At 46.9% G+C, this 20,947-nt stretch overlaps 1 protein-coding gene across 5 annotated transcripts in view; it reads right to left on the reverse strand.

Moving 5' to 3' along the window:
- SRGAP2 (SLIT-ROBO Rho GTPase activating protein 2) overlaps positions 1–20,947 on the reverse strand; it is a 102,877-nt gene that overhangs the window by 12,918 nt on the left and 69,012 nt on the right. For all 5 annotated transcript variants that reach the window (XM_088066955.1, XM_014258167.2, XM_014258168.2 and 2 more), the window contains 9 exons: positions 18,034–18,118; positions 13,950–13,977; positions 12,206–12,236; positions 11,485–11,545; positions 10,170–10,247; positions 7,620–7,754; positions 6,297–6,402; positions 5,511–5,735; positions 2,402–2,481 (listed from right to left, as the gene is read on the reverse strand). In XM_088066955.1, coding sequence (XP_087923081.1) covers positions 2,402–2,481; positions 5,511–5,735; positions 6,297–6,402; positions 7,620–7,754; positions 10,170–10,247; positions 11,485–11,545; positions 12,206–12,236; positions 13,950–13,977; positions 18,034–18,118 — 829 coding nt within the window. The remainder of the gene's footprint in view (positions 1–2,401; positions 2,482–5,510; positions 5,736–6,296; positions 6,403–7,619; positions 7,755–10,169; positions 10,248–11,484; positions 11,546–12,205; positions 12,237–13,949; positions 13,978–18,033; positions 18,119–20,947) is intronic.

Consider the following 20,947-nt stretch of genomic DNA (forward strand, 5'->3'; position numbering starts at 1 on the left):
AGAAGCATCTCCCCCCCAAAAAGCCTCAGCAGCACCTGGAATTACCCAGCACCAAGAGACCGAGTGCAGTCAGCCACAGGATCTGTGAGACCCCTCCTCCACCAAACCTGACAGCTCAGAATTCCCCCAGGTAAGCCTGTGGTCAGACTCACACAAATCCCATTTATCAGCCCTCAGCCAGGGATTTGGAAGGGTGGGAAAAGCCTGGCCCATGCTGGCAGCTCGTGGCAGACACCCCCAAGCACGTGGTTATCTGGGCTTGGCTCCTTCCTCCCTCCTGCTTGTTCTGCCAGCTTGTCCTAACAGCCCAAAACCCCAACAATGCTGGTTTTTGGTGTCCCCCTCTATTTAGGAAGGGGATGGGAGTGTGGTTTGGTAAATCCCATCTGCTTCATTAGCAAGTGTTTGTTGTTCCAGATGAGCGTGGCACTCAGGTTTCTTATGTTTTCAATTTGCTTTTTAGGACTCTGGCTTTTCTCCAGAGGACTGATTTTAGACTTTAATTTCCAGTAGCTTTTTCCTACTGACACTTATGCTCAGAGGAGAAAACTGTGTGAATGAAGAGCAATAAGGCTAAGCCAAACAATTCCCCCTGCCAGTCTGACAGCTTGGGCAGACAAGCAGCAGATTAGAACATTTCCACTCGTATTTAACAAACACACAATCCGCTTGTCTTTCAGCAGTTCTGACCTCTCATACCTGTCTCAAATCCGTTCAGGGAGGCTGATGAGCTGCACAGATGCTCTGCCAAACACAAACTCTCCCCTCAGCCCAAAATCCCACCCAGAGGTGGCTGGGATGACAGCTTTACTTTGGGAAGATTAATCCCAGCCTCCCCCAAAGGGTTTTTAGGAGGTTTGGTCCCATCTGAAGACAGAAGGAGAGAAAAGCCCCAGGAAGCTCCGTGGTGGAGCTGTACCTGCACTGCTGAGAGGTGTGAGCAGGGTGTGACACTGCACAGCCCAATTAGCATGAGACTCCTTAATTAACCACGCACTGTTGCTCCCTCAAAGAGCCCCAGCCCATCTGCCTCCTCTGGAACATTCCACAGAGGCTGCAGGACTCCATCCAGAACACCTCCCAGCTTTACCTTGCTCAGGGGCCACAGAGCAGTGTCCTTCTCTGATCTCTGCTCCTTTCTCACCCTTGTGCCCTCCCAGTCACCCAAAGATGTAAAATCCCCAGCCACAGACAGCACAAGTTCAGAGGAGGGTGCAGCACAGCCGTGGGATGGGGTGGCCTGTCCCTCCTCACCATCCAGGTGCTCCTTCTCAGAGACCCAAGCTCCAGCAGGACACATTTCCATGCGTTTTTCAGAGCTCCCACTTGTCAAACAGAACACTCTCTCCAAGGCAGGGAGTGACCCTGTGGTTCATTCCCCAAGGATCTGTGCTTCCCAGCCCTGCAGAGGAGCAGCAGTGCCTGGCCTGGCTGAGGGAGAACTCATTTCCCAGCGTCTCCTTTCCTTCCTCACTGCTGTGTGAGCACCAGAGGCTCACAGAAAATGCTTCAGGTCGGGACAGAGCTGTGAGATCAGCGAGCTGTGAAGCCAGTGGGAGCCAGGGGAGGCTTTGTTAGGCAGCTGCTGGAGCAGAGAGGCAGCACAGGAGCACCTGGCAGGGCCATTGAGCAAATTCCTCAAGGCCAGCTCAAAAAGGAGGATGCCCAATTTTAAGGGAATGCTGTTTCCCACCTCTGCAGTTGAGGCTGTGCAAGTAAAACCACCCCAGAAATTCCACAGCTGCAAAGGGCCTGAACACAAGAAGAAAAGCCTGTCCTGCCCTGGTGGTCAGCCTGCTCAGCATGCCAGGGATCATCGTTTCACATCACTCCTTTCATCCCTCCTCTGCTCTGGATGGGGCCCACAGGATGTTCCCCGTCCCAGGAGGCTCTGGAAGCATCAAGGATGCTCACAACTGCAGTGTCACTTTTTCCTGAGGAAATATCCTGGAATTCTCAGCCTTGGTGCCTCTTTTCACTGATCAGGCAAGAAATGTAACTGAGCTTCCTTAAGGAAATCTAAAAATTATCTCTGAGAGAGGCCCTCAGGATCCTCTGCTGTAAAGCCCAGCTCTTTGTGGAAGACAGGCAGGTTTGGGGTTTGCTTGCTCCCTTAAAGCCCTGGGGCTTTGAGCACTCACAATTCTCCTTCCTGAGCCACTGACTGTGCCAGGAGAGGACACTGAAACACATCCAGCCTGCAGCTGAGACCCCATGAGAAGAAGGGACACGCTCAAAATCACCAGGTAATTCCGGAGGTTCCCACCGATCCTACACCTCCATTCTGCCACCAAACGCTGCCACGTGATGCTCTGAGTGACTCAAACTCCACTTTGGATCTTCAAACCTCCAAGGGCACAGCCTTCCCTGCCTCCCCCAGTGAACACCAGACTTCCCATACCATCGTCACTGGTGTGGTGCTCGGCTGTGACGTCCTGCACCGAATCCTCTGCCAGGGCTCTCTCTCCGTGAGGGCTCTCACTGCAACAGAAGGGAACAGCTTTAACTGCTGGCAACTGAGATCCCTCATGGCCAGCAAGCAGACAGGGCTGGGAACATCCTGGAAAGTAATCAGAAAGAGCTGGGAACATCCTGGAAAACAATCAGATAGAACTGGGAATCCCCATCAGGAGTTTAGGTTTTGCTGCTACAGACACTTTGTGGATGCGTCTGCACGTGCTGAAGTGGCTGTGGGTAAAAATCAAGCTGAATTCTTGTTTGATCAGCCAAACCAAACGTCTTGGTGACCCCCTTGTGAGTGCTGTCAGCAAAGTCCAACTCCACATCTTACAGCCTGGACCTCTGGAGACGCTGAGCACTCAGAGAGCAGTGCCAGGCTGGGTCCAGCTCCTCCCTGCCACGCCAGGATTATTCCCTTGGCTGCATTCTCCACTGCTCTAATTAGCTCATTAGATGGCTGATGAGAAAGCTGCAACTTCCTGGGGGAAATCATTCCTTGATTTATAACGATATTTCCAGGTCTGTGTTTGTCATCTCCCTCCATCCCTTTTATCAGCACCATAAATGTCCCATTCATTTCCCTGAACAACTCCCACAGCCCAATTAGTTGCCTGTAAATAAAGATTCCAGAGCACCTGAACTACCAGGAGGACTCATTTATGTTTGGCATGAAGAAAAGCTTTGAAAGGATCAACAGACAAACAAGTGGCAACCAAAGGTTATGTTTTTGTAAGAAGCTCCACGAGCAGCTCCCTCTGGACAGGAGCAGAAAGGAAACTGGAAGAGGATCCATTGCCTCTCCCAAGCAGCTCCACAGGGCTGCTGCCAGCTGGCAGCCCTGCCTGCTCCTCTCAGGAGGAAAAAAAGGGCTAAAAAGCAGTGCTTGCTCTTCATCTTACACCAGAAAACTCCTTTGCTGCCTTCTCACACTGTGACTCCTTCAAGGGGATTTTTAATCTCCTTCACACAGGAGTGATTTCATCCCTCATTTTGGCCCTGCAATGGTTAAAATTAAGTGATGCTGGCTGGACAGTGCTCTCCCCCTGGCAATCTACCCCCTGTGCTCTTTTAAATACGAGGAAAACAGAAAAAGGAGAAGGGGTGAAACATCTGGATAATTCCGGCGTCTCCTTCTGCTTAATCCGCAGGACACCAGGCTGCCCAGCATCTCCTGAGCCAGCACCTCAGCCATCAACCTTCCCCATCCTCTGCAGAGCCTTTGTGCTCCCCAGCAGAGCCTACAGAAGCCTCTGCAGCCAGCTGGAGGCCCCAGGAGGAAGCAGCACTGAGGGCTGAAGTTTCACCCAGCCTGTGAAGTCATGTCGAGCACAGCCAGCGCTCCAAAGCCGGCACAGAGGCCACGTGCCTCTTCCCAGCCATGCCTGCTGAAGAGCAGCGTTTCCCACCTAAAAACCTGTGCTTGCTGCTGGCTGAGCCCTGGGTGCTGCTCTGGGAAGCAGTGACAGCAATAAATCCTGCCAGAGGAATGGAGTCGAGGAATTCCCAGCAGGGAATTGAGGGGCAGCTCTGATCTCTGCTCCCCGTGACAGGGACAGGAGGGAAGGAGCCAGGGGAGGTTTGGGGGCTGATCAGGGAAAGGTTCTTCCCCTCTGGGGCACTGGAAAAGGCTCCCCAGGGAATAGTCCCGGCCCTGAGGCTGCCAGAGCTCCAGGATAAGGCTCCCAGGGTGGGATTTTGGGGTGTCTGTGCAGGGCTGGGGGCTGATCGATGATCCCTGAGGGTCCCTTCCAGCTCCATCCCTTATCTCCTTCCCTGATATCACCCCCCAGGACATCCTGTGTGTACCAATGATCCCTGAGGGTCCCTTCCAGCTCCATCCCTTATCTCCTTCCCTGGTATCACCCCCCAGGACATCCTGTGTGTACCAATGATCCCTGAGGGTCCCTTCCAGCTCCATCCCTTATCTCCTTCCCTGGTATCACCCCCCAGGACATCCTGTGTGTACACCCACACTGAGGGAACTCAGCACACTTTGTTTCCCTTCACCTCATGGCACAAAACCTCTTGTCCAAAACGATGTGTTTCCTGAAAGCCAGAAATATTACTAAGTTGGGGTTTTTTTCCCCACCCCTGCAATTCCTTCATATAAAACATCAGCTAAAAACATCAGAGAGGGGGGTGAAATTAAGAGAATTTCCAAAAGGTTTTGGCAAGTCCTCTGCACACAGCAGTGAGTTTGGAGGAGCCTCGAAACGAGGAGTGATCCCACAGCTCCGAGACAAGCCAGAGAAACAAGGCTTGCTCTGTCACCACAGTGACTTCATTAAAAAAAAAACAACAAAACTATTTATTTTAGTCCAGGAAAATAATCCTTTACATTGCTGTGATGCTGAAGGAGAGCAGGAGCAGTGGGGGGAGAAGTGGGACACAAATGAACATTCCTGATGCTCAGAGGGAGGGATCAGCTCGGCCAGGAGGAAAGCAAACCCCTCCTTTCCTTCCCCCTCTGCCCAAGCTCCCAGCCCAGATGACAGGAGCCTGAATTGCTTCCAGATGTGCTCCCAGACTGAGCACGTGGAGCCTCTGGAGCTCGGGGCTGCATGGAAATGGTGATTTTGCATTCCTGCCTCTTCCCTCCCCCTCCAGCGGGGCTGCCCTGGAAATTAAACGATGCCACAGCCCTGGAGCTTCAGCTGCAAGTGACCCCTGTGTCTGAAGCAAAGGCACTCCACACAGGCAGAGAGAAAAGGCAGAAAAAAATAAAGGAAAAGAAAAACCAACAAAAAGATTGATTTTGGCAGCTACCAAACCAGAACATCCAAGAAAATCCCTCCACAACCTTGCCCTTCAAGATAAGTGAGCAAGGTTTGACAGCTGAATAGCTACTTTATACCAGCTTATTTCTTTTAAGCTGATGACTCTCTGGAGAGACCAGAGCCATCTTTGCTGCTATAAAACAGATTTCTGAAATTTTGAATTTTTGAAAGGCTGGGCCAGATGCTGCAATCCCAAATTAGCCAACACAACTGCAGCATCCTAACCCATGGATAAACAGCCACTCATGGCTCTCCTCAGAGCATCCATCATACCAGTAATCCTCTGTGTTTCCACCTCTGCTGTAGACCGGGCCCTCCAGCTCCCTGGGTCCTGGGAAGATGTTCTCATGTTGGATGATGATGGTTTTGATCAGTTCATTGACGTGAGCCTGGCACGAGACCTGGTCGTGACCCTCGGGCACAGACATCAGCGTGGGCCCAAAGCAGATGGCCAGATTGTAGGGATCCATCATGTTCTCCTCACTGAACTGAGATAAACTGTGAAAAAACACAGGTGGGAAGAAGGGTGAACAGCAGAAATCGTCATCTTCATCAGCATCCTCTGCTCGGAGCACGCAGCTGGGCTCGGGAGGTTTGCTTTGGGCTTTCTGGGACACAAATGTTCTGGGTCCAGGCAAAAAATGAGACACTGATGGTATTTACTGAGAAATGAAACAGAAACTGCAAAGGTTTGAAAGCCTGAAAAGCTCTGGGTGCTGAGTTTAATGTCTGACTTTATTTTTTCTCTGTTATTGTTCAGAGCCCCACCTGCAGCCCAACTCAAGGCCAGGCTTACAGCAGGACCCCCCTGCCACGGATTTAAACTGAAAGAGAGGAGGCAAAATGAGATATTGGGAAGAAATCCTCCCTGTGAGGGTGTCCAGGGTGTCCAGAGGAGCTGTGGCTGCCCCTGGATCCCTGGCAGTGCCCGAGGCCAGGCTGGACGGGGCTTGGAGCAGCCAGGGATGGAGGAAGATGTCCCTGCCCTGTCCATCCTCAATAATCCCATGTTTATCCCAGGCCCTGCAGCAGAGCCCTGGTGCTCCCAGGGGTACTCACTGATTGAGGAATGCAAAGAGGTATCTCATGACAATCAGGGTGGTCTTGGGCAGGTTCAGCAGCACCTTCCGGATGTGCAGCGCTCGCTCCTGCAAATTATCCATGGCTGGAAGGGAGAGAGAGCACCAGAGTCACCCCCACAGCCCCAGTGCCACCAGTGCCCCCAGCTCTGCAAACTGGGCAGCCAGCAGAGCACCAGCAGGACGGGATTTGGCTGCAGAAGCTGCTGGCAGCGCCTCTGCCAGAGGAAGTCCCCGAACACGTGGGACCCTCAGTGCCAGCGTGGGAGCTCTGGATGTCACCTGGGCAGGGGCTCTGGCACAGGGGCTCACTCAGGGCAGCTGGGAGAGGTGGGTGTTTGAAGAGGAAAAGCTGTGTGGCACTCCAATTAACATAGTTGGAGGTTGAGGCAAAGGGCTGCGTGTGCAGCGCCCGCTGAGAAAGCAGTGGGCAGCATAAATCAGCTCAGAAGGGAGAGCTCCTCCGGGGGGAAGCGGATTTGGCTTCTCAACAGAACATGAATCCAAGTCTGGAAATGCATTTATCAGCAGCAGAGAAGCACAGGCCATTTCTGAAGCTGTCTCCTCAGTAATCTTCTGCCTCTCCCTGCAAAGGCCATTTCTCTGCCTGGACAATGGAATCATTCTTCAATTCTGGGGGACGTAGCAAGAGCCAGGCCACTTAAAAACGAGGTTGTTCACATACAGAAACCACAAACAACCCTCTGCCAGGCAGAAGCACCTTCAGAAACCATGAAAAATGTTAACAGCTCGGCTGTGAGTGCCCTGGTGATTGATATGCTGGAGCAGGAGGCAGTGGATGGTCCCTGGTGGGGATGAAGCTAAAAGGAGTATGAATAAAAACTACCTTGTCAGCTGAGGCCAGCACACAGGAGCATGGCAGCAGATATCCAGGGAAAGCACGCAAGGCAGGGTGCCCTGCTGCTGATCCCTGCCTTGGAGAGGGCATTTCTGACATCCTCTGATGACAGCTCTTCAAGATTATTTCACACAAGTGAGGGTTTTTTTGCTTTATTCTCTTTTAAAAGAATCCTGTCACAACGCACTGTCTCACAAAACCCCATCTCACAGCCCTCAAAATCCATGAATTTCTATCTCCTTGTCCATCCATGTCAGAGCAAGGATGGCTGTGAAAAGGTGACAGCCCAGGCTGGATAACACAGACCAGCCCAGCAGCACAAACCCAGCCAAAGAAACCCCAAAAACTCACCCTGGAGCCAGGAAAAAAAGGGGAAAGGGAAGAAAGAGAAGTGGGAGATGAGAAAAATGGATCCAGTTTCTTTCCAGCTCTTCATGTACTTACTGACACAGGCAATCAGGTCATGGAAGATGTCCTTGGGGAAGAGGGGGTGCTCCAAGCCTCGGAAATAGAGCTTGAGGACTCCTGCTATGGAATCCATGTCGTGGTCGTTCTGGTCCCCAGCCAAGGGATCTTCCCCTTTGGAGCAAGGAGAGAAGGACAGAAAAATCAGAAATCACTGGAAGAAAAGGATTTGTGTTAATGGCACCTACCCCAGCTGCACTGCAGGAGCGAGGCAGAGAGAGATCCCCGGGTGGGAGCGCTGCCAGGAGCCCCAGGACACCTGGACAGCTCCAAATGTCACCAGAGCTGACACCCACGGGGGTGTGGTGCAGCACAAACACCTCAGGTGTTCTGGGCAGGTGGGAACAACACAGCTCCAGCACCTGACAGGAGGAAGACCCAGAAAATGCAGCTCAGGTGGTGCAGGGGACACCCAAACATCACACACCTGGCCCAGGTGGTGTACAGGACACCCAAACATCACACACCTGGTGCAGGGGACACCCAAACATCACACACCTGGTACAGGGGACACCCAAACATCACACACCTGGTGCAGGTGGACACCCAAACATCACACACCTGGCCCAGGTGGTGTACAGGACACCCAAACATCACACACCTGGCTCAGGGGACACCCAAACATCACACACCTGGCCCAGGTGGTGTACAGGACACCCAAACGTCACACACCTGGCTCAGGGGACACCCAAACATCACACACCTGGCCCAGGTGGTGTACAGGACACCCAAACATCACACACCTGGTGCAGGTGGACACCCAAACATCACACACCTGGCCCAGGTGGTGTACAGGACACCCAAACATCACACACCTGGTGCAGGGGACACCCAAACATCACACACCTGGCTCAGGTGGTGCAGGGGACACCCAAACATCACACACCTGGCCCAGCTGGACACCCAAACATCATACACCTGGTACAGGTGATACAGGGGACACCCAAACATCACACACCTGGCCCAGCTGGACACCCAAACATCACACACCTGGTACAGGGGACACCCAAACATCACACACCTGGCTCAGGGGACACCCAAACATCACACACCTGGCCCAGCTGGACACCCAAACATCACACACCTGGCTCAGCGGACACCCAAACATCACACACCTGGCTCAGCGGACACCCAAACATCACACACCTGGCCCAGATGATGCAGGGAACACCTAAGCATCACACACCTGGTACAGGTGGGAGCAGACACAAGGGATGAGGTGGGGGAAGTGTTTCTGGGACAGTTTGCTGCTGCAGATCTGCCACGGTTTGTCTGCACTGCCAAAGGGAAGATGCTCACTCAAGGAGCTGCTCCCCAGGGAAAACTCCCTATCAGACATAATTAGATTTAATGATGGGGCAATCCTCAAATTGGAGCTATATATATCCATTATGTGACTGAAATTACCAGAGCTTGACTATTATCTTAATAACGCACGGGATAATAAATGGGCCACTCCAAACCTGGGCATTATCCCTGGTATTAACTGCCACCAAGGGCTCTGGATGAAGTAATAAACTGCAGGGACCTTGCTGTTAACTTTGGCAGTCCTCTGCATCACAGGTTTTACAGAGACAAGTGAGATGAAGGGAGAAAAATAATCCTCTTTCTTATTTCTGCGTGGGACAAGAGAGTATTTCCCCAGGCTGGTATTTCTTTATAGGAAGATCTGATTCTGATGCTTTTCCTGACTGTGACACACATTCCTGCCTCCTCTGCTCCTGAGGATTTTCCCTCTCAGGTAGCTGGGGACAGGTGACATCACCCACCACACGTCGCTCATTAAACTTCTCTCACCCCCAAAAGCAAAATCAACTCGCTGTGCCTAATTAATGACTGCCCCTCTCCTGCAGCAGCAAGCAGAGGAAAACACTGATCCAATTCTTTGGGAACACAGATTCCAGGGATTAACACAAGCCCTGTTGTTCCCAGTGACCCCAGTGTTCCCAGCTCCTCTGAACCTGCTCTGCCAGGGAGAACAGCCCAGCAAGGAGCTGATGAGTCAGGAGGCTCCCAACTGCTCCCTGCCTTTCTATGGAATTGTTCTTCCCAGAGAAAAAACCCAATCTATTAAAAGCTACCTCGAATTAACACTCTCTTGAAATTTCCCTCCCTCCCTCGATGGTATTTGGAATAAATGTAGCCAAGCTGTGCCTCGACAACATGAAAAAAAACCATGGAAATTCATCCTCCAGCACACAAAGAGCTGGGGGAGGGGGGAGGAAACTGCAGTTACACCTAATAATGAAATCCTCTATGTCCTTTAGTGTTGCAAACAATCAATAAACTATCAGACATGAGAGGAGATTGAATTCAGAATATTTATTATACAGCCACTCCACAGGGTACAAAGCACAACAGCAAACAGCTGAGAATTCAAGGTTAATGAGCAGCAGGGAGGTGTTTGGGAGAGCCTCAATCAGGAGACACAAAAATCCCAGGAACAAAAAGGAGTGAGCAGTTGTGAGTGTTCACACAAACCCAAAACTTGGCAGTAATTTCTGGGATATTGGGAGAGCTCTTCCTTACCTCTCTCAAATGCGTTTTTGATGTCGTTGACTTCAACCTGTGACCCAGACACTCTGAATATTCCTTCGTGCTGCAGACCTGTGGGAAAACAAGATAAATTAGATAAAAGAAGATGGCACCTTCAGCAGCTCCTGTAATCAAGGAAAAATAAGAACACAGGCAGAAGGATGCTGGTTTAAAAGCCACCTTTCCCTGACATGTCCAGAATATGAAAAAACACGACTCAGCACAGGCAGGAAAATTATTAACCCTTCTAAAGTGTCAGAGTAACAGGGCTCTGACAGCCATTCATGTTATCTCTCACCCTGGAGCATCCCCAGAGGATTTTACAACCCAGAGGAAGTCATAAACCAGCGGTGGAGCAGCCAGGAGTAAAATACAACCGATGCCAGGAGGAAAACATTTAAAACGTTTAAGAAGGACTCAGTTGAGTCTGTTGGAAAATCGAAGCCAATTCTGGAATCTGAGTGAAATCAGCATCTCCTGATGGCCATGATTTATCCCCCATCAGTTCCCATTTTCGTGTGGTTTCAAGGATTTTTCCAGAAAATATCCAAGTATGGCCTTAAAGGAGGATTCTAGAACTTGGTCATTCCAATATAATAACATAAATAATTAATAATAATAATATAATAATATATAATAAAATAAGATGATGAGAATGGGACTCCAGATTCTGGTTTCTAAAATAGGAATGGAACAAGGGAAACAAACAGGACCTGCTAAGCTGGCCCTGCATCTTGGTTAATAAAGACAGATTCCAGCTCTTTCCACACGTGTTAATTAACAGCTGTTTCACACGCTACTAACAAATGATATCAATTAAAAATGAAAACAAATTGCGATAAATGCACAGCATTTAAGGCTGGGAGAGGTCAACCTTCCAAAGAGGCATAAATCATCTCTCTGTGGCAGTAAGTGAGCAATTAATTCCCTGCTTGACCTCCTACATTCAAACACTCCGAGCGTTCCTCCTCCTCCTCGTGAAGAGGATGATTGTTCCTGGTGAAGGCCATGTTTCAGGGCTCAAAGGAAGGTGAGTGGAGGGGAGGAACGAGTGATGTGGATGGATGGGAAGCTTATTTTGCAGGGAATAAAGGGATATTGTTGGCAAAACATTTGTAAGGTCAGTTATTGGGAGCAGTCATCGCAGACACTGGCAGTGCAGGCAAAAATAAACAAAAATCAGAGCCATTTTCCTTCTGTGGCAGCTTCAGCACGTCCTGAGCCGCTCTTTCGAAGGTTTTTATTTTCTAGGGAGGTTTTTATTTTCTAGGAATGGCAGGGGACAGCCTGAGCCCAGAGCAGAACTCACCGTGCCTGCTGATGAAGCGGATGCAGCTCTCCACCACCAGAGGAATGGCTTGGGAGGAATCCTGCCCAGACAGGAGTCACAGCAGGAGCAGGCAGGATGGAGAGTGAAGAGAAAAAAAAAAAATTAAAGAATAAAAAATGAGAAAGGTTTGACTCTGCACACCAAGATCACAACTTGCTCTCTTTATTCCCGAACTCCCAAGGCTGTGTGAACTGGAATTCCCAAACTTTGACCTTTACAGTATCAACAAGAGATACTTTGGGTCCTCCCTATCTCAAAGAAACGCATTTTAGCTCACTTGGGTACCAAAAATCAACAGATTATCCCCAAGGCCAGGGACACAAAGCCTGGCTTTGTAAATCTTTATTACAGGAAGGCACAACAAGAGAGCAGTTCCAAGTTTAACAGGGGGATTCCAGGGAATATAAAGGGAATGGAGACAAAGAAACAACAGCGTTGATCCCATAAACCACCACTGTCCAAACAGCTCGAGGCTGTTTGGGAATTTTGCTTCCAGCTCTGTCAAAACACAGAGTAAAAGCAATTTAAAATTTTGTCATGGAAAATGAACGAGGTTTTGGATCCAGGTTTGAGGGATTTCTCAGGCAAGACTGGAAAGGTCCATGGAAGACAGGGAGGGAGAAATAAAAATTTGTTTTCCATCATTCCTCCTCTTCCCACACCACATCCCTGCCTCGTTCCTGAGGGAAATGGGGATTACCTGCTTCCTCACGGTGGAGCTGCGCCTGCCACTGGTCCAGGGGTGCAGGAGGGAAAAACAGAACACAAGAGTCAGGATAATCCTCCACCATCACCAACTCCTTCCTCCAGCGCTCCCAACCACGCTCTGGAGCAGGGATATCCCAGTCAACCACAAAGCCAGAGCCTCACTCGATTTATGGAACTCCAGGAAGATTTTAAGTGACTTTAAATCACTCAAAACCTGCACGAGGCGCAAGGGAGCCCTGACAGAAGATTACCCCTGACACTTTAACTCCGATCAGAGGGAATTCTGTGATCCAGGGCTGCTTGCTGGAGATGAAGTTTGATATAAATTGCGCAGGGAAGAGCAGGTGGGAGCAGGCTGGTTCCCCCTGTGCTGTTAACAGCTGCCACTGAGGAGTCTTTATTACAGTTTTGATAAGATTTCAAATAAATAAATAACACAAAACCCACTGGAACACCAGCCCAGGCTAAGCCTTGTGTGTCTGCTCTCATTTGCTGGTGTTGGTAGACCTTAATGGCAGAAAAATAGGAAAAAAGCCCTGCTCTGCCAGGGTTTTTCCCTTCAAAATTTACTGCTGGGGTTTAAAATTCCTTTAGTTTCTTGTAAAAATGAAGCAAGGGAGATAATAGCAGAGAGGCCCTAATGCATCATTCCAGCCAATTCCCTGCCAGGGCAGATGGCTGTGAATTATAAATAAGGGGATTAGAAGTGTGATTTAAAAAAAAAAAAAAAAAAAAAAAAAAGCCTGTACAATGTGTTAATTTGGGGGAAATTCCTTTTGTTAAAAAACAAATAAAAATCCAAAACACTGAGTGAGAAATGAAAGACAAAAATCAATCTGATTCCACGGGCTGTCACAGGCACCGAGGTGGGTTTTAAACAGTTTAGCGGGCACAATCCTTTGATATTTAAAATTGCTTCATGATGAATAATATTTTATTATTACAGATGTCAGGGTCTAATTAGGACCTGCCAGTTTTGCTTTGCTTTGAGCAATGGGAAGGGCAGTAATGAGTCCACGCTGGTGGTAATCACCTTCCTTTTGTTAACGAGGCAGGATGATGCACAGCCCCTGCCCCAGCCCCTCATGCCCAGCAGAACCCCCTGAATCCATCAATTTGGAGATGGGGATTTGTTCTGTTTTACTAAAGCCCCACCAGAAGCTCAGTGCTGGTTTTGGGATTGGTCTTAATGAAATTAAAAGGTTTTTTCCCCGTGCCCCCCATCCTGCTGGAATCCAGCACTGGGATCAAGAGTTTCCCAATTTATGGTCTTTGACCCTGTGGATAAGCCCTGCCCAGTCCATGGGCCAACCTCTCTCCCAGGACCAGAGATTTGGTTATAAAAACCCAAATCTGGAGAATATTCTCTGGGTGACAGCGCCAAATTAAGGAATTTCTCTCACTTTCCCATCCTGCTCCTGATCTGCACTAAATACACCAGAGCAAGAACAAATAAATTTGTTTGTATTAATGAAATGTATTAAATTCCTGCCCCACCCCTGGAAGTGGCAGGATGGGATCTGGAGCAGCCTGGCACAGTGGAAGGTGTCCCATGGCAGGGATGGCACTGGAGGAGCTTCAATGTCCCTTCCCACCCAAAGCACTCCATTATTCCAATCTGTGACTCTAAATCAGAGTATTTTCCTAACAGGCACATCCTGGGCTGGTAACTGATGTGGAATGACCAATTTGCATCAGATTTTCCTTGAAAACACAACTCCCTGAGCCACACCTACCTGGCCAGGGCGCAGTCCGTCCGCTGACCTGTGCAGGAGACACAGAAATCCAGCATGAGGAGGGAGGAATGGGAAAATGCTTTCAGTGTTTCTGTACAGAGAATTCTGGAAGGAGATGGAGGAAAGGAGAGAGGGGGGGAAAGCTCCAAGGACAGCACCAAACCCATCCCTGCCAGCTGAGCTCCACCAAATCCAACCAGGCACCAGCTCAGGCTGTCCAAGGACTCCTATCTCTGTGAATTCTTGTTTTTAAATAGATTTTTTTTTGTTTGTTTGTTTTTTAAAATAGAAATTCCCACCCTGAGCATTCTAATTGTTAACTTCTGCCAAAAAACTGGGCTTGTCAGTCCCTCCCTCCTCCCAGGGGAACTGGTGGGGCGAGAGATTCTCCTTCACAAAGCCCCTCAGGAAGAGTGCAAACATTCCCAGATTTGTCAGCCCACAGCCTGAACGTGCTGGCACCGGAGCTATTTTGAGAGACAGACGTTCAGTGGTGTTTTCCACAAACATATTTATAAAAACACTCCATTAACTTGCGCCGAGTTTCCCAGGAAGCGGCAGCCAAGCTCGGGACTTGCTAATGCAGCATCACCTAAAACATCACAACACAAGAGGCAGGAAAAAGGAGGATGTGCTGCTGGGAGTGGGACAGGATCGTTTTTTTGGTGCAAAAAAAAAATCAGTGAAACCACACTGATTCCCACCAGCTGAAAATCCACCTTCCCTCCTGTTGTCTTCCTGCTCCTGGGGAGATGCAGAGAGGAGTGAGGGAAGCAGCTAATTGCTGATGGCTGACAATTAGTCGAGCACATCTTGATAGCCACTTTTGCTCTCCCCACCTAAAGCCAAAACAGTGCATAATTTACATGAAAATGTTATTCTGCAGCAGAATTTCCAGCCATCTGTCCCCGTTTTCATCATGGAATATTCATACAGAGAAATTACACGGCTACGGCAGCATCAAGGGGCTCCTGCATTAGGGTGACAAATGGGGACAGGAGGCAGGGACATAATTACTTGCAGAGAGGAGGACTTGCTGCTACTTTTATTGCTGGAACTTGTCATCTTCAGATTAAGGCAATTTGCACCACGACTGAAAAATGTCACCTGAGGATGGGGCAGGGAGGAGAATAAAAAATAACGACCCCCTGAACTTGCCAGGCACTGAAGACACGCAGCTGGAGGCACATTTTCCTCTAAAGCTCCTAACCGGGCTCTGGGGACGTGTGAAGGGAATTTTATTTGCCCATTTCCCAATTAAGTGACATTTTATGGATAAATCCAGGCACGCTCCCCAGTTTGTACCATTAACCTGCTCCAGTGGGTTGGGAAATGGGAAGTTCCTCCCTTTTCCCAGTTCCTTTTGATCTCACAGATGACAGGAGGAGTTTTTTTATTTTGGTGCTCACCCTGACACTCACAGGGCCACTAAGACAGCTCTGGTTTGCAAAAAGCCAACGAAGGAAAGAGAAGCAGCCTTTAAACCCACACAGCAATACAGAAATCACATTTAATTCCTCTCCTTTCCCCCCACCACAGCTTGGGCCGGGTTGAGGGGGCAGGCAGGTTAAGAGGAGCCGGGTTAGGAATGCAGAGGTCAGCCACGACACAGCAACGGGATCAGCCACAGGGGCAGCACGGCTGGCACTCACAGATATTTAGAGGCACAAGAAAAATGCCCTGAGGACACAAAACTTTGGCTTCAGCCACCCTTTCTTACAGGAGAGCTGAAGAGACGAGCAACTTTAACAGCTCCAACCCAAACTGAGGCGCGTCCTCCCCTCATCTCCCAGCGGTCGGGCTCTGATAAACACAAAACTCTTAATTACTGCAGCAAGGAGTATTTTAATTTGCCAGCACGTTTTCCAAGTGAAAGCAAAGCACTTCAAAGCCCACATGCTGGCTGAGCTCTCATCCAGAATCCTGGCACAGCAGGAGTGTGGGGAGTCCAGCTCAGACACAGCCCAGGACTGAGCCCAGCCCGTTCTTGACCTGACATTTAGACTGCTCAAACCTTCTCCTCTGCAAACAGGGCAGGCAGGTTTCTATGGAAACTTGGATGCGTAGTTGAAGGGTTTTTGGCCAACAGGATTTGCCCATACCATGAAGGGAAAGAAATCTGCCTTTGTTCTAAGCCTAACAGCAAATGAATATTCAGATCTGGCTGCTGCCCCCTGAATGATGCCCTCTAGACAGGCAACGTGTTTCACATGCTCTGAAATTTGTTTGTGCTTCTCCTGGAACAGCCTGGGCTCCCACACATTGGTGTGAACCCACAGAGGTGAGGAGCAGCTGGACTGCCACACAAATGAAGGCCCAGTAATTCTGGATTGATGTGTAAATCACCAGGTAAATAATTCTGGATTGATCAGTGAATCACCAGGTAGATAATTCTGGATTGATCAGTGAATCACCAGATATTTCTGCATTGATCAGTGAATCACCAGGTAATTCTGGATTGATCAGTGAATCACCAGGTAGATAATTCTGGATTGATCAGTGAATCACCAGGTAGATAATTCTGGATTGATCAGTGAATGACCAGGTAAATAATTCTGGATTGATCAGTGAATCTCCAGGTAATTCTGGATTGATCAGTGAATCACCAGATATTTCTGCATTGATCAGTGAATCACCAGGTAATTCTGGATTGATCAGTGAATGACCAGGTAAATAATTCTGGATTGATCAGTGAATCTCCAGGTAATTCTGGATTGATCAGTGAATCTCCAGATAATTCTGGATTGATCAGTGAATCTCCAGGTAAATAATTCTGGATTGATCAGTGAATCTCCAGGTAAATAATTCTGGATTGATCAGTGAATCTCCAGGTAAATAATTCTGGATTGATCAGTGAATCTCCAGATAATTCTGGATTGATCAGTGAATCACCAGGTAAATAATTCTGGATTGATCAGTGAATCACCAGGTAAATAATTCTGGATTGATCAGTGAATCACCAGGTAAATAATTCTGGATTGATCAGTGAATCACCAGGTAAATAATTCTGGATTGATCAGTGAATCACCAGATATTTCTGCATTGATCAGTGAATCACCAGGTAATTCTGGATTGATCAGTGAATCTCCAGGTAATTCTGGATTGATCAGTGAATCACCAGGTAAATAATTCTGGATTGATCAGTGAATGACCAGGTAATTCTGGATTGATCAGTGAATCACCAGGTAAATAATTCTGGATTGATCAGTGAATCACCAGGTAAATAATTCTGGATTGATCAGTGAATCACCAGGTAAATAATTCTGGATTGATCAGTGAATCTCCAGGTAAATAATTCTGGATTGATCAGTGAATCTCCAGGTAATTCTGGATTGATCAGTGAATGACCAGGTAATTCTGGATTGATCAGTGAATGACCAGGTAAATAATTCTGGATTGATCAGTGAATCTCCAGATAATTCTGGATTGATCAGTGAATGACCAGGTAATTCTGGATTGATCAGTGAATCACCAGGTAGATAATTCTGGATTGATCAGTGAATCACCAGGTAGATAATTCTGGATTGATCAGTGAATCACCAGGTAGATAATTCTGGATTGATCAGTGAATCTCCAGGTAAATAATTCTGGATTGATCAGTGAATCTCCAGGTAATTCTGGATTGATCAGTGAATCACCAGGTAATTCTGGATTGATCAGTGAATCACCAGGTAATTCTGGATTGATCAGTGAATCACCAGGTAATTCTGGACTGATCAGTGAATCTCCAGGTAAATAATTCTGGATTGATCAGTGAATCTCCAGGTAAATAATTCTGGATTGATCAGTGAATCTCCAGGTTTGGCCCAGCAGGGATAAGCAGGATGGGTGTGAGGGGGGGAGCAGCACACAGATCAGTGATGACCATCAGTGCCTCGTTAAGCATTTTGGTGATCACCACACAGCTCAGAGGAATCAATTCATAAAACACCAGCACGGCCACTGTGCATTGCTAATCCAGGGCTGCCACCCTCAGCTGAGTAATCCAGAAAATTAATTCAATAAATTAATTATCCCATTAAAAACAAATAAATTAAATGGATAAACAGCCTGGCTGAGGGCTGTGCTGGGGACACACACTCACTTTCTCCCAGGGTCTTCTGAAGGAGGTCGTGCTTGGCCTGGAGCTTCGTGATCAGGTTCCTGCCTTCCAGGTACTCCTTCATTTTCTGTGGAAAAAAACAGGATGGTGAGTGGATAATTCATTTCTCTGGTCAAGACTTTGGTTGGTGGATTGTGAACAGGAGGGCAGAGTGACACTGAATTTACAGAGTGACCCAAAATTTATACAGCAACTCTGAATTTACAGTTACAGAATGACACTGAATTTACAGTTACATTGAATTTACAGAGTGACACTGAATTTACAGAGTGACACTGAATTTACAGTGACACTGAATTTACAGTGACACTGAATTTAGAGTGACACTGAATTTAGAGTGACACTGAATTTACAGTGACACTGAATTTACAGAGTGACACTGAATTTACAGAGTGACACTGAATTTACAGAATGACACAAAATTTATACAGCAACTCTGAATTTACAGTTACAGAATGACACTGAATTTACAGTTACATTGAATTTACAGAGTGACACTGAATTTACAGTGACACTGAATTTACAGTGACACTGAATTTACAGTGACACTGAATTTACAGAGTGACACTGAATTTACAGTGACACTGAATTTACAGTGACACTGAATTTACAGTGACACTGAATTTACAGAGTGACACTGAATTTACAGAATGACACTGAATTTACAGAGTGACACTGAATTTACAGAGTGACACTGAATTTACAGAGTGACACTGAATTTACAGAGTAACACTGAATTTAGAGTGACACTGAATTTACAGTGACACTGGATTTACAGAGTGACACTGAATTTACAGAGTGACACTGAATTTACAGAGTGACACTGAATTTACAGAGTGACACTGAATTTACAGAATGACACTGAATTTACAGTGACACTGAATTTACAGAATGACACTGAATTTACAGTGACACTGAATTTACAGAGTGACACTGAATTTACAGAGTGACACTGAATTTACAGAGTGACACTGAATTTACAGTGACACTGAATTTACAGAATGACACTGAATTTACAGTGACACTGAATTTACAGTGACACTGAATTTACAGAGTGACACTGAATTTACAGTGACACTGAATTTACAGAATGACACTGAATTTACAGAATGACACTGAATTTACAGAGTGACACTGAATTTACAGAGTGACACTGAATTTACAGTGACACTGAATTTACAGAGTGACACTGAATTTACAGAGTGACACTGAATTTACAGTGACACTGAATTTACAGAATGACACTGAATTTACAGAATGACACTGAATTTACAGAGTGACACTGAATTTACAGAGTGACACTGAATTTAGAGTGACACTGAATTTACAGAGTGACACTGAATTTACAGAGTGACACTGAATTTACAGTGACACTGAATTTACAGTGACACTGAATTTACAGAGTGACACTGAATTTACAGAGTGACACTGAATTTAGAGTGACACTGAATTTACAGAATGACACTGAATTTACAGTGACACTGAATTTACAGAGTGACACTGAATTTACAGTGACACTGAATTTACAGAGTGACACTGAATTTACAGTGACACTGGATTTACAGAGTGACACTGAATTTACAGAGTGACACTGAATTTACAGTGACACTGAATTTACAGAATGACACTGAATTTACAGTGACACTGAATTTACAGAGTGACACTGAATTTACAGTGACACTGGATTTACAGAGTGACACTGAATTTACAGAGTGACACTGAATTTACAGTGACACTGAATTTACAGAGTGACACTGAATTTACAGAGTGACACTGAATTTACAGTGACACTGAATTTACAGTGACACTGAATTTACAGTGACACTGAATTTACAGAGTGACACTGAATTTACAGTGACACTGAATTTACAGAATGACACTGAATTTACAGTGACACTGAATTTACAGAGTGACACTGAATTTACAGTGACACTGAATTTACAGTGACACTGAATTTACAGAGTGACACTGAATTTACAGTGACACTGAATTTACAGTGACACTGAATTTACAGTGACACTGAATTTACAGAGTGACACTGAATTTAGAGTGACACTGAATTTACAGTGACACTGAATTTACAGAGTGACACTGAATTTACAGAGTGACACTGAATTTAGAGTGACACTGAATTTACAGAATGACACTGAATTTACAGTGACACTGAATTTACAGAGTGACACTGAATTTACAGAGTGACACTGAATTTACAGAGTGACACTGAATTTACAGAGTGACACTGAATTTAGAGTGACACTGAATTTACAGAATGACACTGAATTTACAGTGACACTGAATTTACAGAGTGACACTGAATTTACAGAGTGACACTGAATTTACAGTGACACTGAATTTACAGAGTGACACTGAATTTAGAGTGACACTGAATTTACAGTGACACTGAATTTACAGAGTGACACTGAATTTACAGAGTGACACTGAATTTAGAGTGACACTGAATTTACAGTGACACTGAATTTACAGAGTGACACTGAATTTACAGAGTGACACTGAATTTACACTGACACTGAATTTACAGAATGACACTGAATTTACAGAGTGACACTGAATTTACAGAGTGACACTGAATTTACAGTGACACTGAATTTACAGAATGACACTGAATTTACAGAGTGACACTGAATTTACAGAGTGACACTGAATTTACAGAGTGACACTGAATTTACAGAATGACACTGAATTTACAGAGTGACACTGAATTTACAGAGTGACACTGAATTTACACTGACACTGAATTTACAGAGTGACACTGAATTTACAGTGACACTGAATTTACAGAGTGACACTGAATTTACAGAGTGACACTGAATTTACAGAGTGACACTGAATTTAGAGAATGACACTGAATTTAGAGTGACACTGAATTTACAGAGTG

Source organism: Pseudopodoces humilis, chromosome 26, assembly GCF_049639895.1.
Source record: "Pseudopodoces humilis isolate 2021_Gansu_Grassland_sample_001 chromosome 26, ASM4963989v1, whole genome shotgun sequence".
NCBI lineage: Eukaryota > Metazoa > Chordata > Aves > Passeriformes > Paridae > Pseudopodoces > Pseudopodoces humilis.